A 19,922-nucleotide genomic window follows, 5' to 3' on the forward strand; every position below is an offset into this window, starting at 1 on the left:
TTGTAAAAAATTACAAGAAGATATTAATAAAAATTTATGAATATTGCATCAAAAATTAATTATTTCTAAACATAAAATAAATGTAATGCGATAGCATTTTAATTTTTTTTAAATCAAATTAACCTAACAATGTACTTAAAATAAGTTTTTATTTTCACTTATAAAATATACTTTCTTCCTAACCAATAACGATAAAATAGATTGTAAATGGAACATAACTGGTTAATTTTATACTCAACATCATAAATGCAAAATTAATTCACATGTATGTATGTTTCCTACATGTATTCAAATAAAAAATTAAAATACATCTGATTTCAGAAAAATATCTATACGTGGCTAAATGATTGTCACCAAGAGATGATAGAATGCATTGTCATCGACAGCGAGAATTTGGTTGGTGGGTTTGGGTACCGCCGCCAGGATATAATTTATTGGATAACCAACACTCCTGCCATAGGTCCCCCCGAGTGGTTCGCTATGTTTGGGTACCGCCGGAAACTATTTATTGGATAACCAACACTCTTGCCATAGGTCCCCCCGAGTGGTTCGCTATGTTTGGGTACCGCCGGAAACTATTTATTGGATAACCAACACTCCTGCCATAGTTCCCCCCGAGTGGTTCGCTATGTTTGGGTACCGCCGGAAACTATTTATTGGATAACCAACACTCCTGCCATAGGTCCCCCCGAGTGGTTCGCTATGTTTGGGTACCGCCGAAAACTATTTATTGGATAACCAACACTCCTGCCATAGGTCCCCCCGAGTGGTTCCCTATGTTTGGGTACCGCCGGAAACTATTTATTGGATAACCAACACTCCTGCCATAGTTCCCCACGAGTGGTTCGCTATGTTTGGGTACCGCCGGAAACTATTTATTGGATAACCAACACTCCTGCCATAGGTCCCCCCGAGTGGTTCGCTATGTTTGGGTACCGCCGGAAACTATTTATTGGATAACCAACACTCCTGCCATAGGTCTCCCCGAGTGGTTCGCTATGTTTGGGTACCGCCGGAAACTATTTATTGGATAACCAACACTCCTGCCATAGGTCCCCCCGAGTGTTCGCTATGTTTGGTGACTTGGCAGGGGTGCCCGAGTTGTTGGGATGAGGATAGTTAAAATCTTAGCGGCGAATGCATTTGTCCACCTACTGCATGACGGGTCGGATCGGTAGAGACTGTTTGAGAGAGACCGTTTGACCTCTCCAGCCGGACTCTCTCTGGACCCATTGCCTTGCACCGCAGTCGGGGGATGGGTTTATTACGTCCTTCACTCCTGAACACATTGACCCCCAGATTCCTTATTTTCAGCTCGATCTAATGTGTCAGGAAGTAGGTTAATTTCCACTTCCAAGGTTTGCATTTATTCATTTCCAAAAATAAAAGTTAAATGAAAGTATTTAATAAAAGCATTTATACTCCGCGCTGTTGAAAACATTATACTAATTATAATTATTTCCGGCAGTAAAATAATTTCAGCGCTCGAATTATAAATCAACAAAACGTGTTAACACGCCTCTACGGCGGATATAGGCCGGTCTAATCATGTTGAATTATTCCCCTGTCTTTTTTATTTTTTATTAAAAGGAAGACAAATATTTCCGGGTTACGAATAAATTGACAACATTTTAAAATCTGCTACTTCCACCTCTTGTAGACTTAGAGAGCTTTGGAATTACTAAGCCTGAGTGGGACCCAAACGCGATGCCAACTCAGCCAATGACCGGCATATTAGTAAATATCCTGCAGGTAGCAGTGGATTCTATGCTCATCGGAAACAGTAGTCATTTCTGAACAGTCAGATTCCATAATACTGTTCTGAATCCTCATTGAAAGTTTTAGATTGCTCAATATAATCATTAAGGCGATGCACTATGTAGTAATGCAAAATCATGTGTTTCTGGTTTGAAAATTTGGTCGCCTAGAAATGTTTCAGATGCTTTCAATAAATACCGCGAGTATGATACATCTTGACCATTGAAATAATCGAGTATTTTTACATAAGTCTTTTTATAAGCTGTGTCCAATGAAAAGACTTTTGTAAAAAGGCCTATGGCCCTTATAACAAGGCTTATGAAAACTGATTTAAAGTTTAAAATGTCCCACCTACGAACCCATTTTCGGTTTTGGTTTTATTGTATAATGTGGCAAATTAAGTTATTTAAAAAATGATCGAAAAACATTTAAATATTTATAAATATGTATATTAACATAGAATAAAAGGCACTTTTTGGCCATGTTTTTTTCTTGCCTAAATCAAAACAGCTGAATAGTGTTAAGCGGGAATTTAAGCCTTATCGCCATTTACGTAAGGAGTGTTATTGATGGCGGCTCGATTCAAAATATTACACGACGTAGTGCATCTCCTTAAACAAATCTAAACGGGTAAGAGCAAAAATATCATATTACTTTGTTACAGCATCAACATTTGATATAATTAAAATATGACGCATCCATCAATGACCATTTAGTTAAATCCTGTAAATAAATATCTTATAATATGAGTACTCATGCATCATCGATTCAATTACAATGTATCAGCTTTGAAAATACCTACTTAAAGGACTTTTTTTAAGGCTGTTTGATTTCTGTTATAACACCTTAAAGTGGTTTATTTTTTACTAAAACAATCATTAACGATGTGTTTTGCTACTGAAGTCGGAAAAAATACCAGACAAAAGGGTCTTTCTTCTCAGATAACTCTTCTGAAGGAAGATACTACTGGTGCATAAAAAGGCTGGATAATAATAAGTATGACAATTTAATCGTATAAAGATGTCTCTTAGGAGACCTTTCTCTGCTTACATTTTTTTATTCTTTTTTAATTTTCACTGTAAGAAAGTCTCTCATAAAAACTAACACGTGCCTCTCAGTTCCACTACTTAGAGCCAAACAGACTTACTTAATATTTTTAGCCTTAATTATTGAAAACATTTTCTTTTCGACGCTTAAAACATTATTACCGCAAACCTTTCACTGGAACAATAAAATACGCCGACAAACTAAGCAGCGTGCGGTCAAAATCAATAACGAATAAATGTATATTTTATCAGAGAGCAAGACGGACGATTGGACAAAACTTATCAGAGTTTGAAAGAATAAGATTGTCGCTAAGAATAAACAGATCTGCTGGCCCTGTAGCTCTAACTCGGTTCTCCGTGACATCTTTCATTCTGTCGTGTTATTTTTTTATATTTTGTTGTTGCTTTTCTGGAGGGGAATGTTCGTGGTGATAGGGGAAAATATGCATGAGAAAACAAGTTCCGACGAAATTGGAGGAGATTTAGGAGTGGAGTCCATACATAAAACAAAAGGTCCTGTGTAAGAGAGTAGGATTAGAGGCAAGACGGAGGAGGAGATAGCGGCCGCTGAGGTCCGTTTGGTAATGACAGGAGGAAGGAAGTGGAGGTTTGTATTGTTCCTCTTGTGGCGATTTTACGGAGAATTCTAAATTTTTGTGCCCACGGGAAGTGATTTATCTTTCATTGTAGAAGTAAGTAGATACTGGATATCGACTTGTTTAGACTTTAACTCGCTTTTATTTTTCTGTGTTAAAATAAGATTTTGTAATGATCCACTTGTTAAACGATATTCAAATGTCTGAATTCGTATTATCAGTGACGCTTTCATAGTATTTTTTTGAACGAATGATTATTTTCGTATCTTGTAATCGTTCTCGAATTATTATGTTTAGATCTGCATCCGTTCCGTCACCAGCCGAAGCACCACCACGAGCATCACTGGGGCCCATACTTCGACGAGCCGCTCAATGGCGCTACGGCTCTGCAGGTGCGCACGCACCTGGCCTCGGAGGCCACGCTCAACTGCCGGGTTGGGATGCTGCGCGACAAGACTGTATGTACTGCTTTGCTTTTACTCTTCATCTGCTCACAGCATTCCCTACAACTATATAGGCCCAGTTCTTTCTTGAAGGTCTCCAATGTTGAATTAATAATAACCCAAACATTTTTATCGTGGGAATCGTGTTCTGCCAACAACGAAAAAAATCCAATACCATGTGACTAATGGATATATAGGTCGTGTATGTCAGACAGAACATCTCAACTCTAAAAGAATTCTCAAGTGTGCAAACTCGGCCATCCGGACAAATCGGCAATCCAATCGGGAAACAAGCCATTACTGTGGATTTATTTCTTAATTGCTTAAAAAGCATAAAACGCATCAAGTGGGCTTAATTGCGGAGCAAATTTAGTTCACTGAAACCACGTATGTATGAATATGGGTGACAGAGCTAAGCCAAATAGTTTTTGGTAATCCCAATTAGACGCCTACACCAAAGCTAAACCCCTTTTATCGCTTGCAACACAAAACTTACATTTTATCTCACTCTATATATACATCTGCCATGATAAACTTTGTAATGCTGTTCAAAACGTTGACTAAAGTAGGAAACAGCACAACCAGACATAATAACTGAAAAATGACTCACTGTTACAAAATTAATTCATTAGCCCTAATTTTATCTTAGCCAAAAACGAAAAGAGGAAAATAAATTAAATAAAAAGGCAATTGGTTTTAAAAGCATTGAAGATATTTGATGAATTACCAGAAGTAATAAAATTAAAAGAAAACAAAATAAAATTTTCACTTTTGTATTTATAATAACACAAATAAATTGGTAAAACTTCCTTCCGATACAACGGAGAAAGATGCCACACAACCGTTTCCGTAATAGTTACTTATATTCTTCTCTGAGGAAAATATACTATTTTAGCACACGCAATTCGATTGCATAAAAATAATATTATCGATATTGCGATATATTTTGCTTTCGAATACAAAAAGATGACAATATTATTATTTCAGAACGATAGAATTTTTCGAGTTTTTAGTTCTAAAGAAACCCTCTACAGAATCATCAATTTCAACAGATTCACAAAGTACCTAGCTATAAGTTTCTGCGGTGACCTTAATCCGTCACAGACACAATCTTTCATCACACAAACCCGGCTCTTGATCATAAATATTTATTGAAGTTTTGAAGAAGGTTGATTCAGAATCCTTGATCCACGGCCACAGCAAAATCCACTTTGTAACTAAATATGCTAGTTCTGCCTGAACCATTAATCCGGCCTAAGTTACTGACACTGTTACAAGTTGTGGGACTGTCAGGGTCAGACTGCCTCAATGTAATAACACGTTCAAGTTATAACATGTCTTATAACAAAACATTATGAACTTATTCCACATTGACCCGCTCGTTGTCATGCCCCTCTCACATAATTACGTCAGTGTATCACCGTGTGGACACAAAGAGCACCCATTAGACTGTGTGATTGCTTTTAACCTAAGTTTGAAACAGTGTTTTCTGTACCTATGCGTAAAGTAGGAATTAGGCGAATGTTATTTTTTTGTTTGTTTATTTACTTTTATAATACGCCTACGGGGATTTTTTAATTGGGTATGTACATGAAATGGCTACAATTTACTAATAAGTTTACAATTGGGAAGTATAAAACAAAATATAAAATCTAAAAGTATCAGAAAAAATATTATTTTGACAGTCTTGTTAAAAATGTCAATAACAATTTTTTTAATTTTTGTTTGCTAAAATATGTTAGCAAGTAATTGGCAAGTTTGCTTCATAATTTGTTTGTGAACGGCGTAAAGTCATTATGCCTAGGTTATCAAGTAGATACTCTTATATCGACTAGACTCTCATTATTATTATGTTTAAAACCTTATGTTGCTACTCTGCAAAGTAGTAGTAGTAGTAGTAGAACACGTAATACCATGCTAGAACCACCTTTGGGCAAAAACATTTTAAATACACAGTTTGCAAACTATACAATACACTACCAGCCACGATAAGACAAACAGAGTCAATAACCAAATTCAAACATGAAATAAAGAAATGGATAGCAAGTATTGGGCGCCTCACTATCGCAAACATCTGTATACCAAATTACACGTAAACAATAACAACAATTCAAATACTAAATAAAATATTAGAATCAATAATTTTATAAAAACTCCTTTTTAACTACGTCCTCCAACTAAATGTATTTATTTTGCATATATATTTACAATATTGTCGTACCTATACCTACTCTTTCTATTATCTATCTATTTACTACATATTTTAAAATGTATACAACTTTGTAATTTGTATTTTGATTTAGTCATGCATGTAAATATTCTTTATACGTCTGTCTCGATACAAGTGTACCCTAGTGAGACAGATGTCGATAAATACACGTAAAAAACGTTATATTGATAAATAAATAAATAAATAAAATAAATCAATTAAGAACGTAATTGACCGGTCGGTGGCGTCTGGGTCCCACCGAGGCATAGTGTGTTCAATTCCTCGGCTGGCTAAGTTCTTCATCGCGACACAAGCAATATTTTCCACTTACTGTGAAACTCCTACCAAGGAGGAGATTTTCAAATATTGTCTGGTTATTCGTAACCTGTGAATGTTTGTCTTTCTTTTAAAAAAATATCCCGCTTTCGAAAAAAAGCATCCACTTTTGCCGATTCGCGGCGGCTTTCAATCAACCGAGGTTAGAAGTTCGTTTGAGATTGCTTACCATTTTTATAAATCTCAGCTATCTGTATTTCTCACGATAATTATCGGTATTTTTTATTACTTTCTAATTTTGACATTAAAGAAGATAAGAGATTTGAGTTATAAAAAATAATATTAATAGATACAGAATACTTTCTAAGTATAGAAGGCAAATTAAGTTAAATCACGCACATCATGGCTTAAAATTTTTAAGCAATGATGTGCGTGACTGTTACAGCGTGTAGTTATTTAATTAATATAATTTGTTTGATGCTAGGCGGCAGCTTGTTGTTTAGCTTCACCGCAAAAAATCACAGTATCTTTGTCCAAAGGTAGTATTACACATATTTATATTTAGCCTGTCTTTTCTAAATATAATGTGCGGTGTTTGCCTTTTTGTTTAAAATTTAAATTGGGTTTGTAGGTTCCGCTCGAAAAAAAGTGGAAATTAAAAATCTGATCGGAGTTATGTTGGCTGTTCACTTGAAAATTAATAAATCAAATGGTTAACCCTTTAAATATCAGGAACCCAAATTCGTATGATGTTTGGGGCCAAATTTGGTCTCCTAATAATTAAGGGGTTTTAAGGTTAAAAATATAATCTTAATATTATCGGCACTTAAGAAATACATTGATTTAGGGATCCTGTTGTTTTTTTTATTATATTCAGGAATCAAACCGTCATGAATCCATAATACAAAAAAAAAAATTATATTCACGAATAAATTTTCTATATTGGTTTAAAATGTGCCCTTTTTGATTTTATTAATGTAAAAATGACATATTTTTAGTACGATAATCATATACAGAAAAATAAACTTTCAATTCTACAATTTTTAATTGTATGCAAAGTAGGGTGGATCGATTTTTTGTTTTTATGTTTTTCTTAGTAGCGGGGTGTGGAATGGATGCTCTATGGGGATACTTTTAAAAGTCATTATGACAGCATAAAGATATTTTGAGTGCAAGTACTGCCCCAAGTCAATTCAAATTTAAAGAAAACAGTGTGAAACTAGAAAAAGAAGGATTTAATCTTTGCTCAATAAAAGTAGTTAAAATATTAGTTACTTTTCATTTACTAATAATATTATCTACTAATCAAGAAACAATAAAAGTACCATTGCTTCACAAAAAAATCACAAACGCTGTTAAAAAATATAGTCAAAAATCATAAAAGTTATTGTATTTTATAGTCCTTCTTCGAATTCGATACTGGCATTATACGACAAGATTCTAGCTTGTTTTGTATCCATCCTTAACGTCTTTCAGGGCCGCAAACAGCAGAGCATGATGCCGTTACCACTTCGATGCATCTTTCCGTAGCTTGCGTGTGACAGGGCATCAATCGGAACTCACACAAAATGTTGGATTCGATAATTTCGTGGTCTGCAATTGCATCAATTATTGTCTCGCTAGATATCAGTTTTTTAAGAGGTGCTTCTGATGGTTTTTCCCAGTAGATCAAGTCAATTTAGTCTTCCGCGTTGAAATTAAAAGTAGGTAGCTTAAATACTTTTATTGGAGAGAACCCCGACGTAAGTTCTCGGATACTTAGAATCCGTCTGAGAGCCAATTCTCTAATCTGTCTTCGTTCGTCGTTTAACATAGTAATAAGTATATTTTTGCTTGGCCAAAATACCCGTTGCGTTGAATTACGGGATCTGCCACCTTTTTCAAATGCTCTGGTAGGTAACGAGACAATTTTATGGTTTTTTGGAGGTGTCTCGCCGGTTGAAGTCTACTTTTGGTTGTCTCGAAGGTTGTGTTTTTATTTTAAATCACATCGGAGCATACACTCTTAGCACAAATTCAGTCAATATTACCTGATTTCTGTCGGATTCTGGTTGATGTGTAAAGACGGAGAATAGTAATGGCTGTTGTTAACCAACGCGAATGACATATTTTACCCGGGTTTCTTTTCGCTAAGTTTTCATTACATTGTCCTTCGGCGATTGCTCGGCACATTTCCAGTAAATAAAGCTGGTCTGTGCTAAGGTCGTCACGGGATTTTGTAATTCCATAAGTAAGTTCAAAGGTAAGTTGCATTCTATTGCTTGAAATTCTATCACAGGAAGATGTTCACAGTTCTTGAGTAACTTTCCTAATTGGCCGCTAAAGCTTCTAGGACCTGTTGTCAATCCATCAAGGTATTCAAAAAGGTGTCTCAAACTTAACTCTTTAACATAACTGACAAACCAACCACTGAAGTGGATGATGGAGCTTTCCTTCAAGAAGTCGAATAATGCCAGACTTAGTTTCAGTATTGACTGCTGTTCCGTCACATCCGATAGCCACGAAGCATGATAAATCAATGGATTTTGCCACAAAATATGCAAACAATTTGTGAGCTATTGTTTTAGCATCGCCGAACTTAACGCCCATGTGACAAATGTATTGTGAGCTAAGTTCTTTCAAAAGACTGATATGTTCTTCTATCACAAATATTCTGCGTCCATCCTCCATGATTAATGTTTTATCCTTTGACCGTCAAACGATATGCAAATGCACAGATCCAAATGGGGCTGGTTGATGGCAGTCAGTGTGGTCCTAGTTTTGGCACGAGCATGTCGAATCTTATTACGATCGATCACATTTGTTAGATTGTCTGTTGTCACTAATCCAATATCTTGCAATGTAGCGCAGACGATGGCAGCACCTGCCTGATCAGAAATACTGTTTCGATCCAATGTTCTGGATACAACAGATAGTCCACTGTCTGTTGAATTTATTACATAATAAGAAGGAGTAGATGAAGCAAAGTAATGTTGATCAGTTGGAAGATCAACGTTAGTAAAACTTGAAACTGTACTGCGAGATATGGACGGTTGATCTGAAGATGCGCGGTGTGCGAGCGAGGCGCGAGAAAGTGTACTCGGCAATTTGTCAAATTTTTGCGGGAAAATAAATATTATCGCATTTTTAAATATTATTATTTAAGGCGCGACAATTTTTATTCATTGTGAAATGTAAAATTAAAAATTACAGTGTTAATATTGACACAAAACTGTTTTATAAGGGGACAATTTTTTAGCAGATTTTAAATAATTCAACTGCTTTGGGGCAGTACTTGCTATCAAAATTTAAAATTGATATTTTGTATGCTTAATTGTATGTACCTAGAGCATCTATTCCGCACCCCGCGAAAACTAATTTATAAAAAAAAAATTTGTGGAAATATCCCAGTAGTTATATATTTATTTATTTCACGCCCTAGTGGGCTTTTACATAATAATTTACAAGCTGTTTGTATAAATGTTAATACTTACAAAATTAAAACAATGAAGAAAATATAAAAAAACGAAAGAATAATTTACAACAAAAACATAAAATAAAATGCATAGGTATTAATTTTAACCGAAAATAAGAATCCTTATATGGATAATTGAATTTAAAAGATTTTAAACAAAAATAGTAAGGAGAAGAAGATATGTACTGACGTCTTTTTGTATCTAGAAAAAAAAATTTGGAATAAAAAACATTTAATTGACTAGTTTTAAGATAAAATATATCATGAATATATTATGAAGTTAAAACCAAAAATTATACACTATCTCGTATCTACATTATAAACAAAAACAAAATAAAAAAGGAGATTATAAGAAGAGTGAAAACAGTAAAAATAGGTAGGTACCTAACTACAATCATATCATGTCATTGTTGTTTTGAAAATGTAATTAAATGTAAATTTAAATAATACTTAATAAACTCGGGTCGTGCAACAGCGCGATCGCGGCCTTACCAGTTTCCCCTGTAAATAATTAATCGGGTTATTTGCGCCGAATATCTATGAATAATTTACAGTGCAGTGAAAAGGTCACGTGATATGTACTCAGTCATATTTTGCTAGCTGAATTATTTGTATAGATCCTTATAAATTCTTACCAATTTTGGCCTATGTAAGGACTACTAGATTATTCTGCACAGTGTACACGACGATGCCCTTACTCTGATATACTGTCGTAATCCAATAAGTACTAGATGAAAGTCTTGAACGGCCTCTTTCATCTTTCTAGTGACGGAGAATTGTTACAAATCAAATTATGGCAGAGATGCTCGAATCATGGTAGTAAAATATTATTAATATTAAATTATTATAATAAAAAAACAATAGTAACGGATTTGGGTGCCTCACTATTGGTAGGCAAATTCAGAGGTGTCATGTTGGATAACAACAGACTCTTAAATCTGCTTCTCCTGTCCTCAAGTCCATTCCTGTCCAGTGTAATCATCAAGTTCAGTTCTGTCTAATCCCGTTCTCAATTCAGTCAAACAATGATTTTTATTTGAGGAAGCTTTCCAATTTGGTTCAGCCAATCTTATAAGCCATACAGTTGTTAGCTTTTTAAGACGGTCTGTTTTATATTTACTGAATTGCTGTTTGAATCCATTGTATACCTTAAGAGCTAGGAATATACGAAAACTTTGTCACTCTTTATTCTGTTTTTAGTCTTGTCATGTTGTGTCTAGACTGTGAAGCTTGTTTTTTTTTTAAATATTTCAGTTTGAGTTACATTGTTTACATTACATTGGATGTAAAGTATCTGTGAATTTCGCAACACCTGATCTCATATGCCTGATTATTAATTAACGTCATTAGAACCCAAGAGGAAAAATAAAATAGACACTATTTTCCTCCCTTACTTATGATGTTTAAAAATTAAAAAAAAGCAAAAAATAAAAATTTGTGTTTTTAGAATTGTAAAAGTGTAAGAATTGCTAGTTCAAAATTAGTGTTATATAAGTGTTATCGAATAATTAAATTCGGAATTTAATAATTCTAACTACGAGTATAATAATTTCCATTAACAAATACTTACATTAATTTCCAACTACCATTAGGAAGAAAATAATTTTGTTATCTCTAATTCAAGTTTAGTCAAACAAATTTATAACTATTAAACAACTTTCTTCTAAAATCAAATACGAAAAATAATTATACAGCGGAAACAACGTAAATATCTAAGCCGATATACATTATGCCGGAGTATAATAAGGCAGTTGATGGAGGGTTTTATGAAGTGGTAGGTACGTAATTGACTTCGATTCCTGCTGTGTTACTAAATAATATGTTAATATTTACGTACGCCGTGTCTACAAAACATTAATGTATAACTTTTTCTATACTAAGGTGTTTCCGTAATGTTCCGTATTGTTTTATACTTAATGTTTATTGTTTATTATCAAGTTTAACTTGTAGAACTACATTTTAATTTTAAGTGTTTTGTTTTTGATGTTGGAAGTTGACACTTGATGAAGACAGTGTGATAATGCCTTTGGAAGACGAATCAGTGTTCACGCGTAGTAATAATTATACAGCAGACGTTGTTAACATATCATTTTTTTTAAAATTTTTTGCTATGTACCTGACGGATGTGCTTTACGTTGACTGTAAATAGGGGCGCATGGTTTCTCGTCGGCGAGCTACTATGTGTTCGGGGCCTGGGCCGGTTGATGCGAAGCTTGTATTCCAAGAAGAGAGAAGGCGGTAGTGCAAAGAAGTGCTAAGTCGGAAGTCAAAGGCAGTGGTAGAAGCGCAATTGAAAAGAAACAGTCCAGGCAGAGCAAAGCGGTCAGAGTATATGTTGCGAGTTTGAGATTAAGAGTGACTTGAGATTGCTTTTGGCGAAATATTTATAGGACGGCGCGGGACCGTGTTCAATTTAAAATACGCACACTAGTGCCCCTAGTTAACAAAATATTTAATTTAATTGTTATATAAGTGCACTTGAAGTGAAATGACACTAAACTGCGCTATATAAATTCCATGTTAATATTATTATTATTAAATTTGTGTATGTAAGACTTCCTTCATATTTATCTCATTTACACCACGTGTTTCCTAGCATTTTATTTAAGGAGAGAATATATTGTACAGTCTTAAACTGAGGGTCCTCAGCCCGATACGTGCTTGAAGACATCTTTATAACTACATATTTATATTTCACTTAACAATGTTGACGCGTGTCCACCCTTTTTAATTAGTACGTTTCTCGGGGTATTCATGGCTAGACTTCAGAAAATCTAATTTTATTTGTGCAACTAAAGAGATAGTTTGTGCTTTTAGTCTTGTGCAGTCGGAGAGGATATTTTCTAACCTGCCATGGTCAAAAAGCTCCTTCGCTCCTTTTTTAAATTCAAATATTTCGTAACCTATTCATTAATGAATAGGTTAAGAAATATTTTTTTCTATCTTCAGTTGAAGGGTCAAAGCCTGAATCTTTTATTTCAACTGTAAGAACTTTATAGTAAAATTGTCTACAAAAATACCAAAGGGACTAATTTATCTTATGATACTTATTATGCGTACAATATGATAATATACTTTCATTATTTACAAAATAAGAGCAAATTTTAAGCCTAGAAATATTATTTGTCTCCAAATTACCTCAAAATAAGATTTTTCCTTGGGTACAACGGGCATATTTTCTTATCTGGGCATCAAATATGAAAGGCAAATCTTTTGAAAGAAAGTCTTAATCAAGTATGCAAAAATAAAACCTTGAGAAAAGGGTAGGTGTATTGAATGAAACGATTTTTGAAAACCCACATATCGTATAATCTTTTTTTAGATAATTTCAAAGAAAGAAAGTAAGAAAAGATTTTTTCAAGAACAAGAGTGGTTAGCCGAAGGGAATAAAAGGGAAAAGATATGCAGCGTGCTTTTTAAGTAAAATCAGAGTTAATTACATATCGCAAAAATAGAGACGTGCTTAGCATCGAGCAAAACATACGAAACAGAGGAATGTCCGGTTCATAGCCAAGTAGTCCGAAGCATCGGGTTTTACGTCATATGATCAATCCTCTGCTAGCTAAACTCTTGATCAATGCGCAAACAATCCACCCGCCTACAATGTGAGATTGTTAGTAACCTGAGAATGTTTGCCTTTCTTTCTACATAAAAACATAACCTTGTTTTTTAAATTACCTCTAATGCTGAGGATAAACTAATCATTTTAAGTGATAATAGATGGTAAAGAGTAAAACGAAAAGTAGAAGGAGACATTAATAAAATTAAATACTAGTTTGAAATAAATTTATTACCATGTCTCCACCACACTATAGTATAACCAAATCTCCAATACAAATCATATCTCTATTATAAATATTAACGTCGGTCCACCACGCTATAGTACAATCAAATCTCCAATACGCTGGCACTGTAGTCACGTAATCAGCTGGAGAGCAGGGAGCTTCATACAAAACAAAACTAGTTTATTTTGAAATTGGGCAGCGTGTAATTTAAAAAAAAAATAATATTTAAAACCAAGACATAAATGCGAGAAACTGTAATTTTGCAATACTAATTATCATGTAACCGCTATATCTATATTCAATTGTCACAAAATTTAATTTACTTTTATCTATGTTACATAGGCAATCTTCTCATGGAATGTAACTAATAAAAAATAAATAAAAAAAAATTAAAAAAAAAATAAAGTATATTATTGTAGAAAGCAATCACTTTGTGGTTTGACATATTTAATAAAATAAAATACTTTTTTGTTTTAAAACCACGATATTTATTAATTTAAGAACCGACCGGTTTCGCTTTACTTAAGCATCATCATTGAGTATTAATTTGTACCCTGATGATGCTTAAGTAAAGCGAAACCGGTCGGTTCTTAAATTAATAAATATCGTGGTTTTAAAACAAAAAAGTATTTTATTTTATTAAAAATAAAGTATGTATGTAAATATTTAATATACCACCACATAATAGTATCTTTTTGTCTTTTTACATACATATATATATATTTTTTGAAATACATACATTTCTTTTGGAACAAATATAGTATGTGATTTACCCGCCTCGGAACAGACTTTGTCTAGTGAGGCGGGTAAAAGAAAAGAAAACAATGTAAACAACCATGAAATTAAATAAACGCCCGGGTTGCCGGCACTGAAACTCAAACTCAAAACTCAAAGACATTATCCAACAAACCTTATTGTTAAAGAGTTTGAAGTGTTAAAATTTAATAATCTATTCCAATAAAAATAAAATAATTTAAGCAATAATAGAAAACCAAAATCACATTTTTTAATGAAAGTCGTACAAAAAGATATATTTCCAACACAAAAATGAAACACCTCATTCTTATTTAAAAAAATTTTTGAAAAAAATAATCGTAAATGACAGAACAGTCGAAGATTATAAATACACTGAAATCAATTGAAGAATTATTCACGGTTAAGATTGATATAGCTTTTAAATACAGGCACACGCTTCTGTAGAAGTGAAACATACAAAAAAAATCAGAAATAAACTATGATACATTATTTGGAATGTTTAAGAAGATGTATTTAAAGAAAGGTATGGAAAAAATCAGGGCAGTTATTATTAAAAAACCGGAAAAAACTTTAACTAAAAAATCACAGATGTCGATACCACAATTTATAATGTAAATCACAGTGGGCCAGCGCTCAAGGGAGGGCGGTTATAGCATGTTGACGTTGTGATAAACATTGAAATCATATGCTATTGTATTTTAAAATGAGTTTTGTTGATAAATACTTAATAAAAACAATTATTTTATTAACCATATATATATACACGCATATGGCTTTATTAATTATTTAAAACTATAAAATGTGTGTAAAATTGATTGTGGTTGATTTTATAAAGAGTTTATATATTTTGAATGGTTGGTAAATGTTAATAATATAATTATGTGTATATTTTAGGACTTTTTATTTAAATCTATTACATAATCACAATAAAGTCCCGTTAAACGGCGATAGCTGTTTTTCCAAAGGGGTTTTCCACCTTAATTGCTTGAGGACTTAAACTTCAAATTGTTTGGTACTAGCGTTATTATTTGTTTTCAATGACTTGTTAAAATTTCGATTTATTTTACTAATTACTATTTGGAATAACCCATATTATTAGTATATTGTGTTATTCCGTTATTAATTTACATTGTTGCTTAATGTTATTTTCCATGTATTAATTTATATTAATAATGAATGTGATATTTGCCAATGCAGTAGAGATACTTATTGTCTAATTTCTCAAGTAATGGTTTATTGATAATTTTGGAATTATTTAGTACGTAAACTAATAACTAATTACTTAAATAATTTTCAATTACTATGCATGGAGTGTTTATTGCAATTGTGCAGGAATTTATGATAATAGAGATGTTTAATTTGGTAACGATAAAATAATTGATAAAATTAAGAGATTTCCTTTAAATTCTAATCGTTTATTTTAAATTCAAAACTATATGTACATATGATTTTTACGTAGAACGTCGTAAACCGGCGCGCGGCGCTTGAATGACGCATACATAAACCGATTACCAACCATACGTATGTTTTTTCGTAGACCGTAACTTCTACGACGGTTTATGAATGGCGTAGATGACCCATAATTAAGAACAGAGCATGAATGTGCGGTAAAAAAAAGTATCTCCTAAACTGCTAATTTTAAAGAACATTTTTCATTAAATAACACTAGTGGAATCGTTTGGTAAAGTAGTTAAAAGTTTATGGAAACACAAATACAAATTTAAATATAACCAAGAAATTTATTCGCGCGTAGCAGGCGTACAATTCAAAAGCCTATCTATTTATAAATTTAAAAAATTATAAAAATAATTAAACATACCTTTAACTTGAAATTCTATAGTAAAACAACACTCACAAATAAAAAATTACAACAAATTAGCAACGGTAAACACGGTGACTAATAAGGGCTCTGATAATAGTAATTTAGCACTTCCAGCAATCAGATCACTTTCGAAGCCGAAATACTAATAAAATCATTGGCAAACCGGGATTGTATTTATACATGCAGTTAGTTTGGTAATTAGACAAGACTTACGTACAATAAAAACCTTATAATGAGTTCATCAATATTTTATGGCTATGACCTACCTAGGGACCACTGTGGCACTGATACAATGAAATGCTAAAATATTTCCAACAATTATTTTGGGTCAGTTAGTAAAAAAAATAAACATAAACTAATAATATATGTACATCATCTCCCAATCCTTGTAACATTGATTTAAATTAAACTGACTAATGAATTAGGGTAAATCATCCCCTAGATTTGACAATATAACTGTGGAAATACTTCCGACTCACTTTGCAACCACTACTACACACCATAAACCCTTAAATTACAAAAAGACTAGTATTACTCCTTTATTTAAATCTGATAACCCCAATCTAAGACTTATTTCTGTGAGCATTGTAAAAATATTTTTTAAATGTTAAAAAAAAATATTTTAATTTACGAAAACTAAAAAAATATGGCAATTCACATCACAATATGGAATCAGAATAAATTTGAGCACCGAAGATGCTTTTGCAATTTAACATGCATTAAAAAATGCATTGTTATATTTATTTACGCCCTAATGGGCTTTTACAAAAGTAGTTATATCAAGTAATACAGTTGTGTTACATAGTTTATAATAATAACAATTTTTGATTATATTAAGGTTAGTTCAAATTAATAGTGTGGATTACGGAAAGCTTAATATGTATTAAGGAACATAGAAATATAAAAACAAAAGTGTATTACACTACGGAGTTGTGAATTCATACATCTCAGTAAAGTGATTAAAAATATTTCGTTTTATAACTAATACGGAATCTTTAAACATGTCTACAATATTCCCAAATTTATTGCCAAAATGATGTAGTCTATTTATAGGTGTATGAGCTTCATAGTTGGTTTTAAAATTGTCACAGAAAAATGTAGCACTTTGCGTCGTATTTCTAGTCGGTACGTAAAATTTTATTTTGGCGAGAATTTCAGGATTGTCAATGGAATTATTAATAATTTTATTTAAAAGTACATGGTCAGAGATGATCCGCCTATCTGATAGCGTTATTAAGTTAAGTTGTTTCATCAAAAGAATAAAGTTAATATTTTGAATTGGAATATTCAGTTTACAGTTAATAAATCTTAGAAATTTGTGCTGTACCCTTTCAATATTGTCAGAATGCGTTTTATACAATGGGGACCAAATAGGCAAATTATACTCTACCTGGTTTCTTACTAAAGAAGTGTACAATGTTTTCAAACATTCAAGTGACTTGAAATCACTCGCCGTTCTGCATATGAAACCAAGTATTTTTATATCTCTCTTTGTTATATCATTTACATGCAGAGTGAATGTTAACTTTTCATCAAATATAACATATGTAATGACATATGTACAAAATGACACATTCCCCATACATAAAAGTCTTGCTTTATTATGGTGGTACATCTTATGTATAAAATTAGGTGAAATAGTTATATTTTTCTGTAAATAATATTCCTTTTTTTCGACGGATTGCTATTCGAGAGCTTTACCCCTTGACACGTAGGTACGTTAGATTATATAGAATTGTTTTCCCACAGGTGATGTGGCTCCGCAAAAGCTCTGACAAGGTGCACCTGCTGACCGTGGGGGCCACAACCTACAGCGGAGACTCGCGCGTTGCCGTCAAGTTCCTGTACCCCAACAACTGGCGGCTCAGCATCAACCCTGTACAGAGGGACGACGCGGGACTCTACATGTGCCAGGTGTCCACGCACCCGCCGAGGGTACTGCTCACCAACGTCACCGTTCTAGGTACTTAATGCTTGTCTTATACATACATGTTGTGTAACGTCGCGCATTTCACAAAAATCTACTTATTAATTGTTAATATGTACTTTCAATTACACAGAAAAATAACCTGACCATCTCACAGGCATCAAAACTAATATTTACGCAATAATTTATCGAAAACTGTTATCCTTATTAACTATCATTCAATAATATACCGATTCTGTCGATAATTATGTAAAATTACAACAAGATCTCAAATTGGAAGTTGGTAAACTGTTGAAAATTACTGTAAAACTTTTGAAATCGGGAACTGATTTCGAGGTCGACGACAGACTGCGAAACACAGTTGCAGACAGCAGACTTGTAAAAGTCTTGAAAATAATAATAATAATTACAACAATTAGTATTAAGTCTGTGGTCTGCCATTACGGTTTGCAGTCCGCCGCGACCTCGGAATCATAACTTCAGTAAGTATAAATTTATAAGCATTTTCACTTAGAGATAAAAATAAAATAAAAACATTTTTTTTCCTTGGACAGTTTTTATCGAAATGCTTGGGGTAAATATTTTACAACAATGTTTAAATGCACATTCAACTAACTGCTTGACATGACCAATAATAAAAAAAACTCTACACATTTGTGAAAAACCGTCTTCATTTACTTAAGTCGAAAATTTCGTATTTATAGTAAGGTAATTATTGTATTGTAAAGATAAATTTTCATATCTAATACATAATTAAAACAATTTTTTAAATATCACATATAGAAATATACTGCGTTTTAGTTCAAAAGTAAAATTATTGTGTTTTATGTATTTTTATATGTTTTTTAAGTTGTTTTCGCTAAAACGGCGCTATACAAATTCCCAAAACCCAACCAGAGGGTTTCTTTGTTACTGAATATTCCATTAATATAACCATATCACCTATGAGACTCACGGTGTATTAGTAAACCATTGTTCTGGGAACTGTCTCTCAAACTGAATACTGCAGTACTATAGCAGTATCTATTGACTCTGTTGGAAACAATGACACTCAGATAACAAATAACTTTATAGATAATGATGCTGTAATAACATATTACCAAATTAATGGAGACAGCTTCTAATCAATTTTAGGGACTAAGAAATAATGAACTCACTCTTACTGTAATTCATTTTCGATGCGCTTCTAAATGGTCGTAGTTTCTACTGTAAAATTGCTATTCAAATTTTACATGTCCAATAAACAATAATTATTTTTATTACTTCTTTATTTTTTATTATTACATATTTATTTTTTATAAGCTGTTCATTAGAAACATCTGATAGGTAATAAAATCTATATAAATAAAAATGTAAGTGTTTGTTTGATCAAAACCTCTGAAAGCTCTTCACTGATTGCTTTGAAATGTTGACACAAAGTTGCATTTGAATGCTCATGTTTTTATATACCTATATTATATAGATATTACACGTGAAAAGTATGCTTTTGTGAAATACAGCGCCATCATTGTGCGAAAAGCCACACGGGCCATTGATTATCTATCTACATAGACAGACTTAGCCACAGCAAACGAGTGATGGAGTACGGCTAGTATAAAAATAATATTAACAGATCGTCTGTAAGTTGCTTCACCACAGTTTGATAATGCCTTCGGAAGGTGAAACCGCTATCACGCGTAATAATAATAAGGTACAAAAAGAATATGTTTACCAATAAACTTTTTTAATTGAATATTAAGGCGATGCCATATGCAGGAATGCAAAATCATGTGTTTTTGGTTTGTAAATTTGGTCGCCTAGAAATGTTTCAGATGCTTTAAATAAATACCGCGAGTAGAATACATCTTGGC

At 32.9% G+C, this 19,922-nt stretch overlaps 1 protein-coding gene across 2 annotated transcripts in view; it reads left to right on the plus strand.

Annotated features, from left to right (window-relative positions):
- Positions 1-19,922, plus strand: part of dpr18 (defective proboscis extension response 18) — a 172,463-nt gene that overhangs the window by 135,976 nt on the left and 16,565 nt on the right. For both annotated transcript variants that reach the window (XM_089644368.1, XM_089644361.1), the window contains 2 exons: positions 3,698-3,858; positions 17,895-18,108. In XM_089644368.1, coding sequence (XP_089500494.1) covers positions 3,698-3,858; positions 17,895-18,108 — 375 coding nt within the window. The remainder of the gene's footprint in view (positions 1-3,697; positions 3,859-17,894; positions 18,109-19,922) is intronic.

The sequence above is a fragment of the Hesperophylax consimilis genome, chromosome 2 (genome assembly GCF_061612785.1).
Source record: "Hesperophylax consimilis isolate HC1 chromosome 2, BYU_Hcon_1.0, whole genome shotgun sequence".
Classification (NCBI taxonomy): domain Eukaryota; kingdom Metazoa; phylum Arthropoda; class Insecta; order Trichoptera; family Limnephilidae; genus Hesperophylax; species Hesperophylax consimilis.